This window comes from Oxyura jamaicensis, chromosome 8 (assembly GCF_011077185.1).
Source record: "Oxyura jamaicensis isolate SHBP4307 breed ruddy duck chromosome 8, BPBGC_Ojam_1.0, whole genome shotgun sequence".
NCBI lineage: Eukaryota > Metazoa > Chordata > Aves > Anseriformes > Anatidae > Oxyura > Oxyura jamaicensis.
The window spans coordinates 19,401,841-19,422,431 of record NC_048900.1 but is presented as its reverse complement, the minus strand read 5'-3'; the positions used below and the strand labels follow the sequence as shown (position 1 = coordinate 19,422,431).

Genomic DNA, 20,591 nt, shown 5'->3' with positions numbered 1-20,591 from the left:
TTTTTTTTTTTTTTTTTTTTTTTTTTTTTTTTTTTTTAAAGCAAGACAAAAGAGCACTTGAATGCTCAGAGGGAAATGGTCCATCTTTAATGGAGGTAGCTCAGTTAGCACCTGGACATTTTGCAAACTGAAATAGATCAGGATGAGGTATTCAAGAAAATTTTGTTCAACAGCTTTTTGTTGAAAAATGTCAGTTCATCAGCAGTAAGATATTTATTGGTTTAGATTACATTTTCACCAGAATAGGCTTTCTGACCAGCATAGCTTTTCTGATTAAAACCAGAAAGGACAGTCACTTCTGAACAATGAAAAATTCCTGTGGATAGGATATTTATCCAGGATGTAGGAGACATGGGCACAATTTTCTGTTGTACTTAATATTCAGACTATAATATGACCCTTCATTCCTCTAGCCTCTGTACCAGCTATTCACCACTATCGCTCCGTTAGCCCCACTGGATCTGTTCCATGCCATATAAATAATTAAATATTCATGGGAGCAGGGAGACCTGGATCTCCCTCACCCTGCAGTTTCTCAGCCAGGGCTAGCTAAAGACAATTCTTGTATTAACAATGGAGTAATTGTTTAATATGAGACCAAGGAATTGGTAATTTCATGTACAATATTCTTGTGTAAAAGAAACACTCCAGCCTTTCAAAAGTTATTAAAATACTTTAAACACCAGCCTTTTAAGGCTCTCCAGTGTTACAAAGAATAGCCAGTGTAAGAAAGAGGCAGCTAATTCTAAAGATTCAGATATACTAGCTCTGATTCAGTCTGAGCACTTTACATTCAAACTTCAAAAATGAAGCCCCCAAATCATTCCCTTTTCCTTTCTTAGTCCCTGTCTCAATAATTGATGAAACCATCTATATGCTGATGTCAGATCTCACAAAAAAAGAATGAGAAAATTTCTCCTGCTGCTCTCTTAGGCATATACTTGAATTTTTTACATATATCATATTGAATTTGTCTCTTTCAAAAAATGTCTGAAGTTCAGAGCAGCTGTTTCTGTATCAGTCTTTACAATGACCCTCATTATGAGCGCTTGAATTAATGAGCTTGTGACGGTCTGAATTCTGCCGTAGAGAGCAATACATTTCTGTCTCTCTGTCTGTCTGGCTAATGGCTGGGTAAAATGACAACATTCAGTGGGTCATTGTTATTTCAGTCAGGGGAGAACAGAATTAAGCTATTAACAATACAACAGTTTAAGCTTCAAAATGAAAATGTATGCCATATTAATTGCATAAAAGTGAACACAAGCTGGCAGTCAAAAAGTCTGGGTTTGTCTCCTGACTGATTTATCTCATTATCATGTCCCCAGTGAATATACCTTCTTGAATGCTTTAGGTATACAACAGCAGCCTTATTTGGGAGTAGAAAATGTAACAAAAACATTAACAAAACACCTCCAGGCTGTATTTTGGGGAAATATTTTCAGCAATGCAGGATTAGATTTTTATGATTCTAAGATTTTAATACTTTCACTTGTTTAAAAGTGAAAACACTGCTAAATTAGTTTATTTCAGACCCTGTTTCAGGAAATTTTCACACAGATTTACTCTTTATATGTGAATACATGAATATTTCAAAGTTGTTCTTTTACATACCTCAAGCTGTAGCTTTAGACTCAATTTAATAACTAAGTAGTTTTCTTTATATTTTTAGAACACTTATAGAAAGCTCTAAATAAATAACTACGTAGATGGGAGTTTATATTTTTCATCAGAGTAAACAGCTTCTCACAGTCTTCTGGATTCAGTATTATTTCTTATTGGATTGCAAAGCTAAACACATACTGACCTAAATATTTTAATTTAACCTCCGTTCTGCAGCCAAGGGCAGGAGGGATGAGCCAACATAGAACTGTGTCTGACCTTGGCCATAAATGTTAGCCCAAGTAGATCCAGTGGTAGGGCAGGGATCTGTCTTGCTCTCGGTATAATTATAATTAGATATGCTCTTCTTCTTTTCCAAGAAGCTCTGAGAAGGTGTACTTACTTGGGAGGTGGTAATTACATAAATCAGGCTGTTTGATGCACTCATTCCAGGTGCATCAAAGATTCAAACTATATCTTAGACCTCTCCTTTTTTTTTTTTTTTTTTTTTTTTTTTTTTTTTTTTCCACAAACGTAAACCTGTCTAAACTAACTGCATCTGAAGCCTTATGCAGGAGCACTGCAGAAGTATTTTTTAGAGTTGAAAAGGACTGAAATAGTTGTATTTTATCTTTTAGCACAAGCAGCTCCAGTGAATGGAAGAACTACCAGAATGTATACCGCAAGAGGAATGTGAGATATCAGGTCTAACAACAGGTTACTTTTGCCATTTTGGAGCTATGAATAGTGGGCAGAAAGCTGTCCATGCCTTCCACAGCCAACCAGATCCTGCAAAGGAGTTGGCCCTTTGCCTTTTAGAAGTATTTATGATTCTGCTGTGGATATGGTCACAAAATTGCCCGCTGTGGCTTATGGTTGTGCTCAAAGCAACAAAAAGCTCTTTCAATGACCACTTCTCTTCCAGAATGAATATTCACATGAAATTACTACTGTGAATATGAATTTACTTTTCTAAATGCCTGCAAATGATGAACCAAAGGGGCAGTAGAAGAGTGAAAGAAAATGTGATTTGAGTGAGAAAATATGCAGTGTGGATATAGTCAATATGTAATTATTAAGAAAGTACAGAAAACATCAGTCTGTTAATTATCTATAGCAAATTTTGAGTCCTCTCAATGAAAAATTTAGGGTAAGTGTATGTGTTTATGGTAATTCTACTTATATCAAGCCAACAAAGAATTACTGAAAGCATATTAAGGAACATAATAATAATAATAATAATAATAATAATAAAACATATGACAGTTCAGACAATTGTGGCATTCTTGCAAAAATCCACTGAGGCTGACGATACATGGATACATTAAAATAGTGGGATGAGTTTGTTCCTATGTAATGACATAAGAGAAAGCAATTTTCATTTTGTGGACTAATGGTCACAGACTCTTTTTTCAGGTATTTCCAGGGACCTTAGAACAGGGGCTTTAATGATGGTTTTGAAGGTCAAAGGGAAAGAAAGAAAAACCTCTTTCCCCTGAAGGTCCTGGCCTTGCTGACAAACTGCATCCATTGGTATGGCAGTATGGAAACTGGAGACTAAAACTGATCCTGTCAACAGAACAGGACCAGTACTTTCAGACTCAGTGACTATTTAGCACAGCAGATATTGCTGTTTGCTGAACAACATTGCAATTTGAAATAATTTGTTTCAAGCAAAGTTGCAGACTCAGTTTCTAATGCCACTGTGTAATTAATTATTTCCACTTTATCCACAATGGCATAAGAAATGCAATGGATACACCTTTAACTGAAGCCACAGAGGGGCTAATGAAAAGGGACTATTATTTTTTCATAAAGAATAATAAAGCCATTGCTAGTCCGAGTAGGAAATTTATTTCCACTAAAAAGGCAGTCTGAGGAACAAGAGTAGATATAAAAAGTGTTTAAAATAGCTATTTTCTAAAACTCATACACTAAACAGTACAGAGTATATTTTCCTCATCTAGCTAAGAAACATAATGAGGCATTTGTTACAAATAACCCTTAGGAAAAACAAAAAACAACAGACTATACAGACTTTTCCAAATCATAAATATTCAGTAAAAAGTGTAAGATGGTGGTATGATTTGTTATGATGGAGGCCAGAGGTCAAACAATTTTTTCAGTAGTACTCCTTAAAATATCAAGATATATCAAGAGTAATGAACATGACCTGCTTCACGGAGAACAGGAATAATAATGTGAAGAAGCCCAAGGAGACAGTGTACCTGATTACATTCGTGTGGGATGATTGGCTTTGGGGGGGCTGTTTTTTTATTGTTATTATTTTTTATTTATTATTATTATTTAAAAGGGAGCAATGGACTGTCAGGTCATGCTCAGTGTTGAAGTGTGGGAAAACGTAAAACTTAAACTCTTTGAAGAGTTTAATGAACATCTTTTCTACAAGAAAGATGTTCATTTTGAATGGCCTAGATTAGAGTATTAAGTACATGAAATTTGTGAGTATATGAGAAAACAGCAGAGTAATGGATTTGCCAGGAAATTTTTCTGCATTGATTGCAGCAGTATTACTAATCCTGAATCAACCTAAATGTACAGAACTGAATAAGTATTAGAGCTGTCCAATAAGATTTGATGAATGCACTATTCCATTAATTTTACTTTTTTGTTGTTATTGTTGTTGAATAAATTATTTGACAAATAATGGTAAAATTAATCAAAAAAATTATCTGATAAATATATTTTTTAAGTAATCGACTAGCTCTAATGAATATGCAGGCAGTTCCTTAATGAAAAGCATTACTCTACTGTTAACCTGCTTTCATCACTCATATGTCACTTTTTTATATTTTGCAACTGTAATCTGTATATTTTATTCATTTACCCATTCATTTATACGTGGGAAGTTCAAAACAGTCTGGTTAATCAATCATTGCAATTCTTAGAATATTTTTCTTGAAAGTTGATTATTCATTACATTTATTGCATACAGGAATGCTTAATAAAAAGAACCTGGCTTTTCTGAGGACACCTCTCCCAACAAATATGTTGGAGGTCTCTTCCAACCTAGATGATTCTGTGAAATACTTTTGACTTTAATGTTCCAAGTAAAGTTAACAAGAATGCTCTGCAAATTGCAGAGTCCATTTATAAGCCAATTTTGTAGTTTCAAACACTACAATTTCCAATTGTTTCAAGAAACTGGAGCTTGAAGTTGAGCCAGACACCTTCAAAGTCCCTGAAAACACACATTAGAGGAGTAAAACAAGGAAGAACATACAAGAGCAATCCTTTCACTGCACAGTGCTAGGATGTTTGGATAAAAGCCACATACAGGATTATTTGGATGATGTGCAATTTTGGATGTTCCAACCTCAAAGAACAAGTCTCTATTTTGTCATTACAGAGGTGGTCTCAACAAAAAATACTGATAGATTTATACTGTTAAATGGCAAAATACACCTGCTAATGTTACATGTCAAACTTCTAAGTCATGGTTCCTCATAGGGGTATGCCAATTTATTGTGGCAGTGATAGTGGGTGGAACAGTCAAGCCTGCATATCTCTGTCAATATTGCAAAGGTGCAAATCAAGTTATCATGCGTCCCTTTGAACTTTTTGCACAAAGCTCAACTAAACAGATTTTGAGAGAATGTTGTCAGAAAGAGGCATATTAAAAGAGTCATTACACATAGAGTAGCAGTGATTCTTTTCCAAGTTTTCTTGTTAATGGCTCATAGACTTTGGGTAAGTACAGCGGTAATAGTCTTTGTCCAGCCTTTCCAAACAGCATAATTTCTGCCACTGGTTGAACATCTACCATATAGCTGTTCCTCACAGTAGGTATGAATGGAGGTACATATCCAAGGGGTTTGAAAGACAAAGTTCCCACAAATGTCAGTGATGTGGAAGAAAGCCCTTACATGCGTCTTCTCCCACTCAATGCAAAGTATGCAGTCATGAGAGGTGGGAAAACCTTGCAGAATGTCTGTACAATGGGAAGGAGTCTGTTTTTGGCTGACATTACATGCTCATCAAAACTGTAGCTGCATTACCCTGCAGAAAAATGGTTATTTCCATTCTAGATAATTCCTATTACAGGGAGATTATTATTGTAAGAGTGTATTACAAAAGAAAATAAAATGTTCTAGGGATTTTTTTTTTCTCTTTCCTACCTTTTATCTTTGGAGCTTATATTTATATTTGCCTCAATCAGGCATAGGTTGTGGTGTGTGTGAGTGTTTGTCCCTTAAAGCTTGTGATAAATTCACTTTTCTATTAAAAATTTTAAATACTTGTTATAAATAATTTTGCCACACTTGTATGCTTTGATCTAATCTACTGCATAGTTTTAGCTAAAATGGTTGTGGTTCTAAAGATTACAAGTATTAGGAGAAAGAAATAAATTGTGGAAATTATCTTCAGCTTGCAGCTTGCTTTACAAAGGTTTAAAATGTCCTTTCTTTGCTAAAGAGCTTCTGACCCACTCTTTTTCATGTGCAGTCACCAATCTAATAATAATAATAATTTTTAGATGGGATCAATAAGGCCATTGCTTTACACTTAAGATTTGTAATAGGACCATAATATTAATAAGCAAACACCTTCAGAAGTAGTCTTGCTTAGGCAATCAGAGGAGAACTTAATTTGTACTACTGATAAACACTCGAGCTCCTTATGCTTTGCTATTATTACTGCAGATTTGAAGCCCAAGCATGTATTTGAAACAATGTGCCTGGAGACCAGAGGAAATCCACTGGTACAGAACCAGTTCTGTTCTTCATCATTTACATGCTGTTTCAACCGCATATTCCAATATAATCCAAACCACAAATCTCCTGGGGCCCCATTCACAGAAACTGAAAGCACCATTTGAGTACGTGGGCTTTTGTGCTGACAATAAGTTTAATGTTTTTGTGCAAGAATCAGCTTTGCAGTGAGTGGTTCTCCAGAGTTTTTCTATCCAGACTCTCCAGGCTATCTTGGAAAACCTGTAGAATCAACGTCATTAGCAGATGAATCTCAGAAATAAAGGTAAGCTTGAAGCTGCCAGAGTTTCTGGTTTTCTACTAGAGGTCCTCTATCTGGTTATCACAGAACAAAAATAGCATTCCTTTCCAGAGTGCTTAATTATACTTTTTTTTTTCTTTTTTTTTTTTCTTTTTTTTTTTTCCTATTTTTTTTTCCTTTTTCCCCTTTAATTAGCTATGGGCAAGTTGGGAATCTTAGAAAGATAGGAATCTGTAATTAAAAGGACTTCCTGATTGGCACTACCTTGGAAAGAGTTTAGTCTTTGTCACAGTGCTCATGCAGTGCACTCAACAGGAAGGCTGGACAATGGAAGCAGAAATAATGTCACCAGCGCACATTCCACAGAGCAGACATTTTACACCAACTTCATCATCTAAAGTTAATACCTGTTTTCACAAGCTTTTCTATATTTTCCACAGAGAATAACTTGGATAGGACAGAGCTAGCTCTCTGCCCTCTTTGAATACTTCCCTCCTGCAGATCAGGCTTCCATTTGCTATTGCCCTTTAAAAACAAGTAGTCAAAGCTCTGCCCCCCCCCCCCCCCCAAAAAAACAAACCAAAACAAAACAAAAAAAAAAAAAAACAAAACACAGCAGGCTAAGCAGCTCAATGAAAATGGGGTTTTTCATTTTTCCTCCCATTTTCATGGGAGGGCATTTCCTCCCCAGTGTAGTAGGGCACATGTACATGGTTATGAAGAGAAATAATACTATGAAAACAAGTATTCACAAAATGCTTCCATAACATAGTCAAACACAGAAAAACAATTGAAGGGCTGTTTCCTGTCCAGCTACAGCCCCTTCAAGCGGCTTAACTTAGGCAAGGGAACAGGAAAATAAAAGACAACAGTTGTCAGCTATTGTCTTCCATAGGAAGAGTTCATCTGTACATAGGACCTATACCTACTTCTGTTACTTCATAAGAGTTGTCTGTAGCCTCAGAGAAAGGCTATGGACCTCAAAGCCCAGCTTGCAGGATGTGCCTCTGCAGCCAGCTAGACTTATCTCAGAGCCAACACAGACCTGCTCTGCCTCTGTACTGTGTACCTAGGGTCTGGTATCAGGCACAGCTCATCTGGAGCTGAAAACAAGGTTGCAGATGCATACATTTTGGCCATTTTTAATGATTTGATAGCATAACTTTCTTGTACTAACAGTGCAGTTATATGTCAATGATCATAAATCTTCACCTCAAGGCAGATTAGGTATATGAAGGAAAGCAACGAGAAAAAATCTCAACCCTGCAAGCTGACTTCATGGAAGAAGGTGATAAAGTCCAAAGATATAAAAGGAAATTGCCAACTTAAACTTAAGAACTGTAAGAATTTTCAGAAAATGCTGGTCTTTCCCCATATTAACCTGTCAGTGCCATCTGACCCCAGAAGCACAAAGTGGAGGGAGGTTGCAGCACCTTGCCTCTCTGGAATTCTGCTGTGCTCACCAGCAGGGTGAAGTGGGGAGGCATCACCTTGTGGTTGCATCTGTCAGGTTGCTCCCAGCCTACCCCCAGCCTACAGCAGGAGCTTGGGATGGAATTGGACCAGAGCTATACTTGATACTTTATTCATCTTTGAAACATTTAATGCACTGAAATAAAACTGTTTTACTATCATTTTATGTGTGTTGGCCCTGCCACTTCTTCCTTATCCAAATCCTCACATTTATCACCATCAGCTTATAAAGCAAGGAAGGGTTATTATTGACTTGACCATAGATGTTATAAGGCTTCACCATTGTACCTTCTCCTTCTGTTAGCTGCAGCTATTGCCCAATCACTGTCAACCCAGTCATACAAAGTAATGCCCCATTACAGTTGGAATGGTTTGTTAAACTTTATAGCACTTAGAAATGCTCTTGAGGCACCAAAAATGTCTTGATTCAGAATGGAACATATAATGCCTGCCAAATTTGCAGGTTTGAAACCACTTCCAATAAGAATTAAAAAAGGCCTTCTTCACAGCTGAAATAGGGCTATCAATACTTGACTTGTCTGCCCATGTGAAATAGTGGGTTCTTTTCTCTGACGTTGCAATTTAGTTTAAAATAGCTTTGATGATGACAGGGTACATGCGAGTGATAAAACCATAAAGATGACAGTCTAATCTTACAAAGATGACCGATCACTGATAAGAGATTAAGTCATACAACATTTGAAAAAACAGATTATCTGTCTGCTAGTACAGTGTCTGTGTACACCTCCTGCCGAGCCATGCTGAGATGCCAATGACATACAAAGATACTACTTCTTAAAAACTAGAAATGCTTTTCTCAAACCATTGGATTGAAAAAAAAAAAAGAAAGAAAGAAAGAAAGTGAGGAAAAAAAAGCTCTCATATTGAGCTTTTTTTTTTGTCATTCATTTTTTCAGGCTAGTGAAGTATTTAGATGTACAGCATATAAATAATTTAGAGACACTATAAAAGGGTCTAAATTAGCCAATTCTGCCCTATAATTAGCACTCACAGCTATGCTGGCAATGGGTGGGTGATTATTAAACACCTTTTATTATTGTTTTTATGTACTACAATAAAAAATGAAAATTATACTTACAAGAATTATTAGACATGCTGGTCCTATAAAACTCCAAATAAAGTTATTCTTTGTGCTGAGCCAACATCTGAAAAATAAACAGCACAAAACATCTTGAAGTGTGCAAGGCTGTTGTGACTATTGCATTCTCACGTATGTTGATTTGAAAACAGCAACTTACACTTCTGTGGTGCCATAGTACTTATATCCCAGTGCAGCAGAGATCCCAACAACCACAGCTGGACTGACGTAGCCAAAGACATAAAAATTCTTGTGCAAGAAACCCTTGTTGTAGATGACTCCCACAACTATAAGGTACAGGTGAATACCTTCAATGCACATCCATGCAAAAGCAGCTAGAAGGAAATAATGGAGTAATCCAGCAGTAATTGAACAGAAGAGCTAGAAATTCAACCAGAGAAAGCAAGAGTCATAATTCTATTAGTATGTCTCTCTTAATATTACAGCATAAGCACAGCAACCTAGCAATGCTCAAGTGGTGGCCCAACAACACAGATGTAAGGCTGATTGACAAGAACTTGACCTGTACCCTCAAGTTCATCGGTGCTTTCGATAGCAAATAGTAAAATAAGAGGATAGCATTCAATTTTTAAAATGGAGCATGCCTTCCCAGAAAAACTGTGTAAATAAACTGACAAGCTTGATTTGATGGTTACACCTGAGTAGTCTACATGCTTTGCTGATCTAGATAAAGCTTATGTTTATGATTTTGATAACAACACAAATAGGCTTCACAAGTTTTTTTTACTTATATTTTATTTTTATATTTATTTTTATTTATTTTTATTTATTTTTATTTATTTTTATTTTTTATTTTTGATAACTTACGTATAATTAAATTTCCTAAAACTAATCTGAGATGGAAGAATTAACAATTCTACTTGTATAAAAAGTGACAAGGATTCAAGTCCTTACATTTAGAAAGCAAGTTCCTCAGCCAACAGTGCAATGTTGCAAAGTCTACCTTGGGACTGCAGCTCTGGCCTGGCTTTTAGGGAAAATTATCATCCAGGCAGCCACCACCCTTGGTTTATACAGTATTTAAACGGATGGGAAAATGCCAAATGCATTGAGTTAACAGTTTTGGTTAAAATGACAAAGTTTAAATGAAACCCATGGAGCAAAGTCAATTTACATCAGCTCAGATGACAGCTCAACTCCAGATAACAGCAAGCTCAGGTGACTGTTTTATATTTCCTGTTACTAGACTAAAAAGCCAGTGTCACTACAATATTCATACTGATACTAAAAGGAACTGGAAGTAGGTGGAAGATGGTATCTCATATTGATATTTACTTTACAGCACAAAGTCAATCTACAACAGGTGAAAAATACCCACCTTATTATTGTTCATGTTAATTCCAATCAGAAAAATAAGTTCCGCCAGGAAAAGACTGCAGCAGAGGTTTTTGTGAATTGTCGTTCTAGTGCTTTGAATTTCACTGAAGAACCAGAATGTAAAAATGCACATGGAGAGGCAAATCAACGAAATAATTATTCCTAGTTGAGTGATTCTTGTAAGAATGTTATAATTTGTAACACCCTGGGGGAAAATTATAATATAATATTTAAAAGAATAGCTTTGTACATTCTCAAGAAAGACCACATTCTATAATACAGATTTTTTTTTTTCTTCTTTTTGCACAAAATATTAATCAAAAATGTTTGTAGGGCTTCAGTATAAATGTACACTTTGGATAATCTAATTCTTTTTTATTATTATTATTTTTTTTGTGAGGCAGATATAACTGTAGGGGAAATTAGTAATGAACTATATATGTTACTGTTCTTGCATTTTCTGATGTTTTCTACCAAAACTTTATTAACATCAGTATCTCCTAATATGATTTAAAAATCAGATCATTTTAGTGAATGACAAACACACTGGCAGTAGGATGTATATTAATATGACATGAACATTTTCTAATATAAAAGGACTTATCACAGCAGTGACTTAGATAAGCAAAATTGAATAACCGTCTTACTGAATTTACAACATGATCAAAACAAGACCATGAAATAACAATCACTTCAAACAAATGCTATTCCAGATATGTAACATGAATGTCCTCTAAACAAACACAGGCTATTTTAATATTGGATGTATTTTCTGTATAGAAACACAGTTATATTTGCTGCTTGGTATTTACACAAAGAATCTCTGAAATACATGACTGCTCATCAGCATAAGGATAGCATTCAACCAACCCAAAATACATCTAAGTATTTCTTTTTCCTAAAAAAAGGACCATCCTTCCATCCTCCCATCCTCCCATCCTTCCTTTTCCAAATAACTATATAAGTACCTGCAAAGGTCTTAAATTTGAACTGAAGACTTAGGATGCTATTTAGCAAGCAGGAAGCAGCCTCTATCAGCGTGAAATTCACAGCGCCTGAGGCAGGACCCAAGCTCCTGCAGATCCCCACATACACCTTGGAAATCTATGGGGCCTCTTAATGTAAGACGGTCAGAAACTGAGTAGTCATTCTCACAATTTGTGTTAGTCATGAGTTTCCATATTTAATGGTCATAAAATTAATTCCATTTACTGGTGATTATGCTCTTCTGATAATGCTATTGCAAACTCTCAGGAGAGCATTTAAAGGAGTTTATAGATGCCAAAGTTAGACACATGGGTGGCAAAGCTTTGTGTGAGAGAAATTGTGGACCATATGGTTACTGACCACCAGTGAACACCAGTTAAATCCCAAAATGGAATTTAAAATTAAAAGCAATGCACCAAAAATAAGCACAACAGGCTGTGTATTTGGAACAAGATCCTTTGGTGCATCACTGCTCTGTAATACCGCAGAGAGGACATACAGAAATTCAAACACATATGGGAGGAATTTTGTTTGCCCCGTGCACAATAAATTGTGTGTTTGTTGAAAAAAAAAAAAAAAAAAAAAAAAAAAGAACAATCTAAGGGGGGAAAAGTACATAAATTGCACTGCAATAAAAATAATGAATGAAGATGGAAGAAAGTATCGGGTAAAACACTAAATTAAAATAGCACTTACAACAGAGCCACCTGAGGACATCAAAACAGCAAAATGAGTCAAATGATTACATTTGCATGAGATATGAGTGGAGTTGGAATGTGTCAGCTCACAGCCTTCTGTAGCCCAGTTGCCATTCATTGTGTCTGCTGAGTAGTTCCAAAACGCACATTTAATATCTTTATCTGCAGTCTGGAACAGAAACAAGATGTTTTACTGATGGCAAAAGGCAGGATATTTCCCATCAAGAGACCTTTCTTACATTACCCAGCACAATTCATTAAAAACTGCATGTTACTATTGGAAGGTTGGGAAACAAAAAGCACATTCAGTAAGGCCTATTCCAAGCAATTAAAATATGGCTCAGAAAGGAAGCATTTTATTCACACAGCTAACATCCCACCAAATATGCAGGCTAATCAGATTACTGAACCGTTCTGGCACTTGCCAAGGTGCTGGAATTTTTACCTACTGAAAACTGTATATATACTCCTGCACCTGCTGAATATGGACTAAACCCCAAGGTTACAGCCACATTGCTCGTCCTGTTTGTAGCCCCTTCCAACTGAGCAGTTCAAAAATTGAGACTTATTCTATGCATTTTACAAAGTAATCTGGGAGAAAGCCAGGGTCATAACACACCTGGTGTATAAGGTGTGATGACAGGGATGAATAAGATCATTAATATTATTTATTACTGATAGTGCATACTAACACCAGTCAAAGATCAGGTCCCAACTGTAATAGATGCCGTATAAATATATGCACATTTATAGAAATGTGATCACTATCTCAAACATTACAAGACAAGTAACTTATTTAAAAGCTGAGCAATCAAGTTTAACACCTTGTCCTTCTGTCCACCTCCCTGCATAGAGTCACTTTCTTGTTATGTTTGAGATAGGTTTTCATTCCATGTAAGAATATTCTTCACATACAAGTAAAGCCAGCAAAATCTGTGTATACTGGAAGTAAAACTTTCAGTTTTAGAATAATATATTCAGATTTCAGAAATAGCAAGGGTGATATACTATTGGTTCTGCTATTACCTCCTATGTGCAAGATAACTTTTTGAATTTTTTTTGAAGGATTTTTTTTTTTTCTAGTAAGTATGTGTAATTATCTGATAAACTTTCAGAAAAAAAAAAAAAAGACCTAAATAGTGAGGAACCTGTAATATTTGCTGCTTCAGGGAACTGCATTTTATTCATACTGCAGTCCAGCAAAGATGGTATTGTTCTCCTTGCTTTAGTCTAGTAGAACCTTCCAGTAGTATAGTATTTAGTATATTGCACTTAGGATTCCACATCTGAGATTGTCATTTATTTCTCTAATATGATTAAACTCACAAGAGCAAATAACAGAATGATGTCTCAATATATCATACACTGCAGGTATGGTTACATAACACACAACAATTAGCTATTGTTTTGTTTTGAAGTTGATAATAGTAATTAAAAAAAAACTTACCTTGGCATATTTTAAGGTAAATGTTATTTTCTCGAGCTCATAGAGCGTAGGTGGATTTGAGCTAATTGCAACAGCTATAACTGATGAGCTTATTGTCTGCCTCTTCTCTGAACTATCTTTCGAGGAGCGGTTTTTAGGTGATGAAAGCAAAGAACCAATATTGCTATACCGCAGAAAGACAACTGCAACAGTGCCTATCAATCAAACAGACCATGTTTAGTAGTTTGTGTTTTTTTTAATAGAAGAACAAAATTGAAGACATTAAGGAAACAATAACCAATAGATATTATTACTGCTATTGCATAAAATATGCAAAACAGATGGAATGTTTGTGGAATACTTATAAAAAATGTTTTAGAGAATGAAATATAGCTTTATTTAAAACAATGCAACTGCCATTAGAATTAAAAATGTGTGTTCATGCTGGAAATTCTAATTAGATATATATGCATATATTTTTTTTTCTAGAGTAATATATATGCTTGCTGCTGTACAGCAATTTGATGCACATGTGGTACCAGGTCTCATGAACAAAAATGGCTCAGACCTGGGCCCCTCTGAAGCACATGGCTTGCTTTGACTTCCACTACAGTCAAGCTAGAAGATGACACAAGAAAGCAAAATTATTTTAGGGTGCAATACTATTCAGAAAAAATGTCATGCTTCTCTTCCTTGTACCAAGATAAACCTTAATTTTAGGTGTTGATAGGTAGTGAGGCTTGGATTATCTGGAAGATTAAGAGTTAAAATATATATATGTGTAAATATGTATATATATGTGGTGTTTACTGGTTTAGGTGCATTCATTCTGAAGCTTTTTAAACACATGCATTTTATTTTAGTGATAGACTATAACAAGATATAAGCCATTCCTGTAGCACTTTGAGGTCCAAGCCAAGATCTAAGCCTGTTAGTTTTGATACTGGGGAACACATTCTTGTATTAATGAGCTATTCTCTAAATAAAAAAGATGGTCCAATTTTTGGAGTGACACAGGGAGTTGAAGGGACTGGTCCAAAGTCAGACAGTAGATCCCTGGGTTAGAAAAGGATTAAATTCAGATCCCTGGTACCAATATCCAGTTATAAAACTAATGGGTCCTCCCTGTGAGATACTCATTGTGTCACTGGAAATAACAGTAGAAATATCAATGTTGAGATAAAAAGGGTAGGTGAGATGGTGGTAAAAATGCCTTGACTCTGTAATTAACAGGGCTACATCTCAGTCTTGGTAAACTGCACATTTGGTATTTTCTAGTGGGTAAAAACTATCCAAGGCATTTACTAACCCCCCTGGCTTTCTAATCTTTGTTTCTTACCATTGGGATGGGATTCCTCTCTCTTTTTTGGGGAGATTTTTACATAATCTCCCCCTGTGTAAACATGAGGGTGAATGTGTTTCATGTGGTGTGAATCAAAAGCGAAAACCTTGAGTGCTGCAAAAGAAGAAAAATACTGTACAAATCACAGCTACATTATGGTCTAAGATAATTTACAGTTGGGTTAATAAATGTGCTATTGCATTGTATAATTACCGTGAATTTTAAGACTACATTACAGTGTCAAACTTTTCAAGAAAAATGCTATTAATATATCATGTTTGCTTAAACCTCTAGATTTTGTTATTTCCATGCATACATTTTGGTCTCATACTTTTTACTCTTTTTGTGAAAAATATAATCTTTTATTTACCTTGCATTAGGCACTGGAAAGAATAATGTAGGTTACTTTAGGAAGAACTATTGCTTTATTAAAAATGCATTTCTGAAAGGGACCACAAATCACAATTATAAAAAGCAAAGCATAAAATTCTCTACTGAATAGTAACTTTTGATAAAAGCCAATTTTTGAAATGTATATATTTTATAGTTATCTATCTATGCTACCAAATGCACATTGCACCATGAAATAATGATGTGTCTTGTCAAAAAGAAAACAAACAAGCATCACCCCTCAGGACAAAAACTACATTAGAGGACATCTAGCTCTTTACTTGGTTCATTATAGTGCTGAGTTTCAATCACCCAGGATGGGAATGAAAAAAAGTCAATCAGGTCTTTTTTTTTTTTTTTAAAAAAAAAAAATTAAATAACAACAAATCTAAAACTTGACTGATGGAGGACTATCACTAAGCTAGACCATCTGCATTGCTTATAGCACAGCACACAAAAGTAATATGAGCTATTCTATAGACCAGCTGTCAGAAAATGTTTGCACGGACATAAGAAACAATTTTTTTGCCACTAGAGTTTTGAAAAGCTTGTAGTTCAAGAGCTTGCACCATAAAAAGTAATGGAGAGAGAGAGAGGTAACATTGTAGTCTTGTCCCAAAATAGATGTGTGGGGCATATATGAGCCCCATAGAAAATATATTAATACTGAGAAACAATAGCTAACAATTTTAGTGTTTGGGATTAATTCGGAAATTCATAGAATTTCTCATCTTGGAACAAGATAAGCCAGAAAATGATCAAGAATTTGACATGGAGATTCTTTCCTGTTTGCATTATTATTTTTTTCTTCTTCTTTATGTATTTATTTATTTTTGTCACCTTGGTCTAAGTGCTGTCTACACTACCACCAGAAGTGGCACCTGACTCCTCTCTCCTCTCCACCTTCATGAAACTCAGCTCCATGGTCATGACAGCCTATGACTCCAGCCAGGGTGGAGGAGGAAGAGAAGAGCTCCTGGCACCATTCTGGATCTGCTGCAGTGCAGACCTAGAGCTATTCCGAACTTAAGTAATTCTGTTTCTACAGAGTTTATTCCACAGAACAACCCCCCCCCCCCCCCCCCCTTTTTTTTTTTTTTTTTTTTTACTGGATCATTTTTGCTAATTTAATTTCAGAAAGGTAAGAAGAACCGTTGGCTTGATCTGCCTTAGAACGAAAGGCAGATCTTTCCCTTCAAGTGATTTTATGATATGGCAAACCAGTAAGAGACAGTGAAGGACTGTACTGAATCTAAAATCTGAAATCAGGTCAGATCCAGTTTGGGCACATTCAGAAAAACAAAATTGAATGAGTAACTATAGGCAAAGAAATTGACAATGTTTTATTAGAGTATGGTTTTCAAAAGTGGCTGGTATTAGCCTCTGGATCCTAAGAAAACTGGTAAAATTTGTTGTGAAGAAATTAGCACACAGGGAGAAGGTAGCGAGCAAAATGGTGCAGCTAAAATATTGTAGATATAATACACCCAATAGATATAATATACCCAAGATATCTATTATATTAAGATATAATATACCCAATTCTTGTCCTCTGAAATTTCTCTTAAAATTAGAAATTTCTTGGAAAACAAGAACACAAAAGATCTGACTCACATTCTTATTCCAAGTTTATTTACAATATTTTAAATTAACCAAAAGGAGCCAAAAAGCTTTAAAAGAGCAAATCCAGCTTTTGCTGCAGTTTCTCTGAATATAATATTCAGGATATTTTTGTGCACGTAAGATGAATCCATACTTATTACAACAGTGCAACTATAATGAGAGATTGAAAGAGAATCTTAAAGGACAACTTCCCACAGCCTCTCAAGTTGTTTTTTTTTTTTTTTTCTGGGCTTAAATGTTCAATCTTTGAAAATTATGATACCTATACTGAAAGTCAGGTGTTAGTTATGAAATTCATACAAATTAACACCTGTGTGTTTCACATAACACCATTTCTAATCTTTATAATTGTGCCGAAAAACTCCTCCATGTAATTCACATCTAAAGTATACCTTAGATTAATTTTCTTTATCTTACCTATGTCACTTGCATTAGCATCTAGCTGTGTTGTCTTTTTGAAGTTCTGTGACATGAGAAGTGTTGCTTGTTCTGCAGTATGCAGCAGCTTAGTCAGGCTCTGTCTTTGGTTATCTACAGGAAGGGCTTCCCAGACTGTGATTTTGTCTTTTTGTAAAAAATTATTCACAATGTTAACCAAAACCTGTAAATAAAAGAATATTTTTAAGTGTAAGAATCATATACTACTTGTAAAGGAAAGAAAAGCACATCTTTAAGACTTGATCCACTCACATTAATGGTTGTATTACAAAGTGCTTCATTGTCAGGAACTGAGTAATGCATGATATTCAGCGATGAATAAGATAATGCTTCAACGTATGAAATCACATCTACAGGTAACAGTGGTCCCAAAGTACTCTTATTAATTTCTTGCAGCATTTCCAGGGGTGTTTTTAAATGACTAATCTGAAAAATACAGGAACCTACACGTTAATAAAACAAGTAAAGCCTCTGTGTGTGAAAGTAAGTCCTGTGCAAATAACTGATTTCTGCAAATTAAAAATAACAGAAGGCATATAAGATGCTTGTGATGCATAAAAAGCATCACTATTTAAAGCAAGAGTTTAACAAATTAAAAAAAAAAAAAAAAGAGAAAAAAAAAGAGAAAAAAAAAAAGAGAGACATGTCTAGTATAACCCTAACAAGAAACTATGGTAAAAAAAAGAATTTGTGTGCTATCATTACACTTTTTTTTTTTTTTTTTCTTTTTATCACTACTGCAGCTCAGTTTTATTTAGCATAATGCTCCAAAATGGACTAGTAAATGTTCTGCAAAAATAATTAAATGTCAATGATATGGTAACTCAGTTGATTCTTTTCTATTAAAATTTAGCTGAAGAGGTGGGAGCAGAGGGGCAGTGTTTGTATGTTTTTTGGTGTTTTTTTTTTTTTTTTTTTTCAAATGCAGATCATAAAGCATGGAGTTCAATGGAACCCTACCGCCTGTTTCACCCTCACCATTTAAAATTTATGAGCTACTAAATGTACTTACATAAAATGGTTAGTTTAAAAAGTAATAGGCTAAAGAGGGTGAGATGTAGTTTGAGACTGCAGTTTCCAGTGTCATGGATGAACAAGAAAAGAATTCATACTTCCTGATACTGAAATCTAATGAGATGCTATTGATCCAAAAACTTTCAACATAGGATTTGCTAAGACCTAGTCTCTGCTACTGAATAGCTTTTGTGGGTTTTGCTTCATCTTTGGTTGCATCTGAGTAGAATTAAGCTAAAAAATAGGGCTAAATCTGGAACAGTTATTTACATAAAACTGACTTATTTTGACTTATTGCTTTGATTTGACTTTAGTTTGACCACACATTAAAAAAAGTCTCACTCCAATGATCCTGATATTGGCATTCACCATGTCTTTTCAAGTAAATATTGTAGGCATATTAATATGATGTACTATATTGTTGGTTAATACACAAAGCACTTTAAAATAACATAGGCAAATAAAAGCTTTTAATTTAATATCTTTCTGAATCTGGTAACTTGGGCAAACAGCGTAATATAAAATTCAAGCGTACAATTGGTTTTAATTTATTTATGCTTATGTTTCATTTATCATTTTAAATTAGACATTACTATAGTTGTAGACTTATAAATACTACTTTATTTATTTATTTGCATCAGGAAATCTCAGTTTCTGTTGAAAGAATCTAGAATCCTGAGTCTTTGAATCTATAAAGTCTGTGTCACTTTACATATTATGCTTTGAGAAGCAAATATACTAGCATACCAGGATGTTATTGTTCTATTTTGTCACTTGTTGACATTGCTTTTGTAAGCTATCTTGCTGCCTTTCACTCTGAACAAGCAAATAATTGCACATCAGTAGATGCTGCAATGTGTAACTTCAGAAATTACAGAAAGAGTTGAATGATTACCACACTTCTGAATTTTTCATGCATCATGACTCACTTTGTTTGAAACTGAACACACAGATTCTCAGCAAGTTATTACCATGATTTGAACATGGAACCCAATTCAAATAATTTGAAATTATTAAAAAGACTTCTGTAAACATGCTTAAGTTCAATTGTATGCTTCAAGCATGCGTTAAATGCTCCTTAAGAACTATTATAATTGAAATTACAGTTTCAAACAGAAACAATTAAAGGATTTGCAAATTAATCTATAAACCAATGCTACTTACTCCAGCTAAGGTTCTATTAATATGTTCAGATATACAGTCTTTGTATAACTCACACTTGGCCATCGGATTTTCTGTAAGTTAAAAAGAAGCTAATTATATATTGCAGTTTAATTAATATTCAATATATACTCATCGTAAGAACTCTTGTCTCAGCAACTCCCCAAACCACCAGCATTCTAAATCCATGCACATGCTCTCCTGTCTCAAAATTCAACCACTAAGACTTGGCCTTGGGCATATTTACTGCTTGTTCAACACTGAAGCAGCACTGGGTTGGAACCTGAGCTTTTGCTTTGCTCTGGTAGAGAGTTGGTAGAGAGTTTGGCCCCTTTCTTTGGGACTTCCACAAATGAGAGAGAGCTCAATTTTACAGAGGAATACAGGGCTGATGCCTGTGAGGAGATATCCATTATTCCAAATTAATTTCACCACTGTGTTTAGTAAAAATACATTTACAAAATGATTCTATTCTCAGGAAATGTAGATGTGACTGCCTTGCCTCTTTCTTATGTCTCACTGATTAATCTAACAGAAGATAAAGAGACACTGGTGGGTTTCTCAGAAGATGTAGCTCTATAATAACACATAAACCTTTATAATATCATGTACCTTGGCAGGAAGTGCCATCATTTGGCTTAAACTGCAATTTTCCTGTGGATGGTTGATAACCTTCCTTACAGGAGCAGTTAAACCCTCCATCCACGTTTTCACATTTTGCATGAGCTCCACAGGCAACAGTTCCTTCATTGCTGCACTCATCTACATCTGCAAATATCGTAAGAAATTGAAGTTTTTATTAAGTATTTACAGACTAACACCTTGCTGCTTTGTTGATAATAGCCCTGCATACTGCAAGCGGTTTCATAATAAAATTTCATGGAAGAAAAAGAAAGCAAAAACTAAAAAGGAAAACTTAATGGCAAAACACCTACCAATTATAATACTTACGGATTAGAAGGATAAATCATAATCAATCATATTTTTATACCACCACATTTATTACTATATAATAGTATATTGTTC

General features: G+C 35.0%; 1 protein-coding gene across 6 annotated transcripts in view; it reads right to left on the bottom strand.

Annotated features, from left to right (window-relative positions):
• The window catches only part of ADGRL4 (adhesion G protein-coupled receptor L4), a 74,040-nt gene that overhangs the window by 9,817 nt on the left and 43,632 nt on the right, over positions 1 to 20,591 (bottom strand). For 3 of the 6 annotated variants that reach the window (XM_035332936.1, XM_035332939.1, XM_035332937.1), the window contains 10 exons: positions 20,178 to 20,333; positions 19,569 to 19,639; positions 17,643 to 17,816; positions 17,370 to 17,553; positions 14,937 to 15,053; positions 13,619 to 13,812; positions 12,170 to 12,340; positions 10,488 to 10,691; positions 9,309 to 9,529; positions 9,149 to 9,215 (listed from right to left, as the gene is read on the bottom strand). In XM_035332936.1, the coding sequence (XP_035188827.1) occupies positions 9,149 to 9,215; positions 9,309 to 9,529; positions 10,488 to 10,691; positions 12,170 to 12,340; positions 13,619 to 13,812; positions 14,937 to 15,053; positions 17,370 to 17,553; positions 17,643 to 17,816; positions 19,569 to 19,639; positions 20,178 to 20,333 (1,559 nt within the window). The remainder of the gene's footprint in view (positions 1 to 9,148; positions 9,216 to 9,308; positions 9,530 to 10,487; positions 10,692 to 12,169; positions 12,341 to 13,618; positions 13,813 to 14,936; positions 15,054 to 17,369; positions 17,554 to 17,642; positions 17,817 to 19,568; positions 19,640 to 20,177; positions 20,334 to 20,591) is intronic. The other 3 variants (XM_035332942.1, XM_035332940.1, XM_035332938.1) reach the window with 2 other exon arrangements.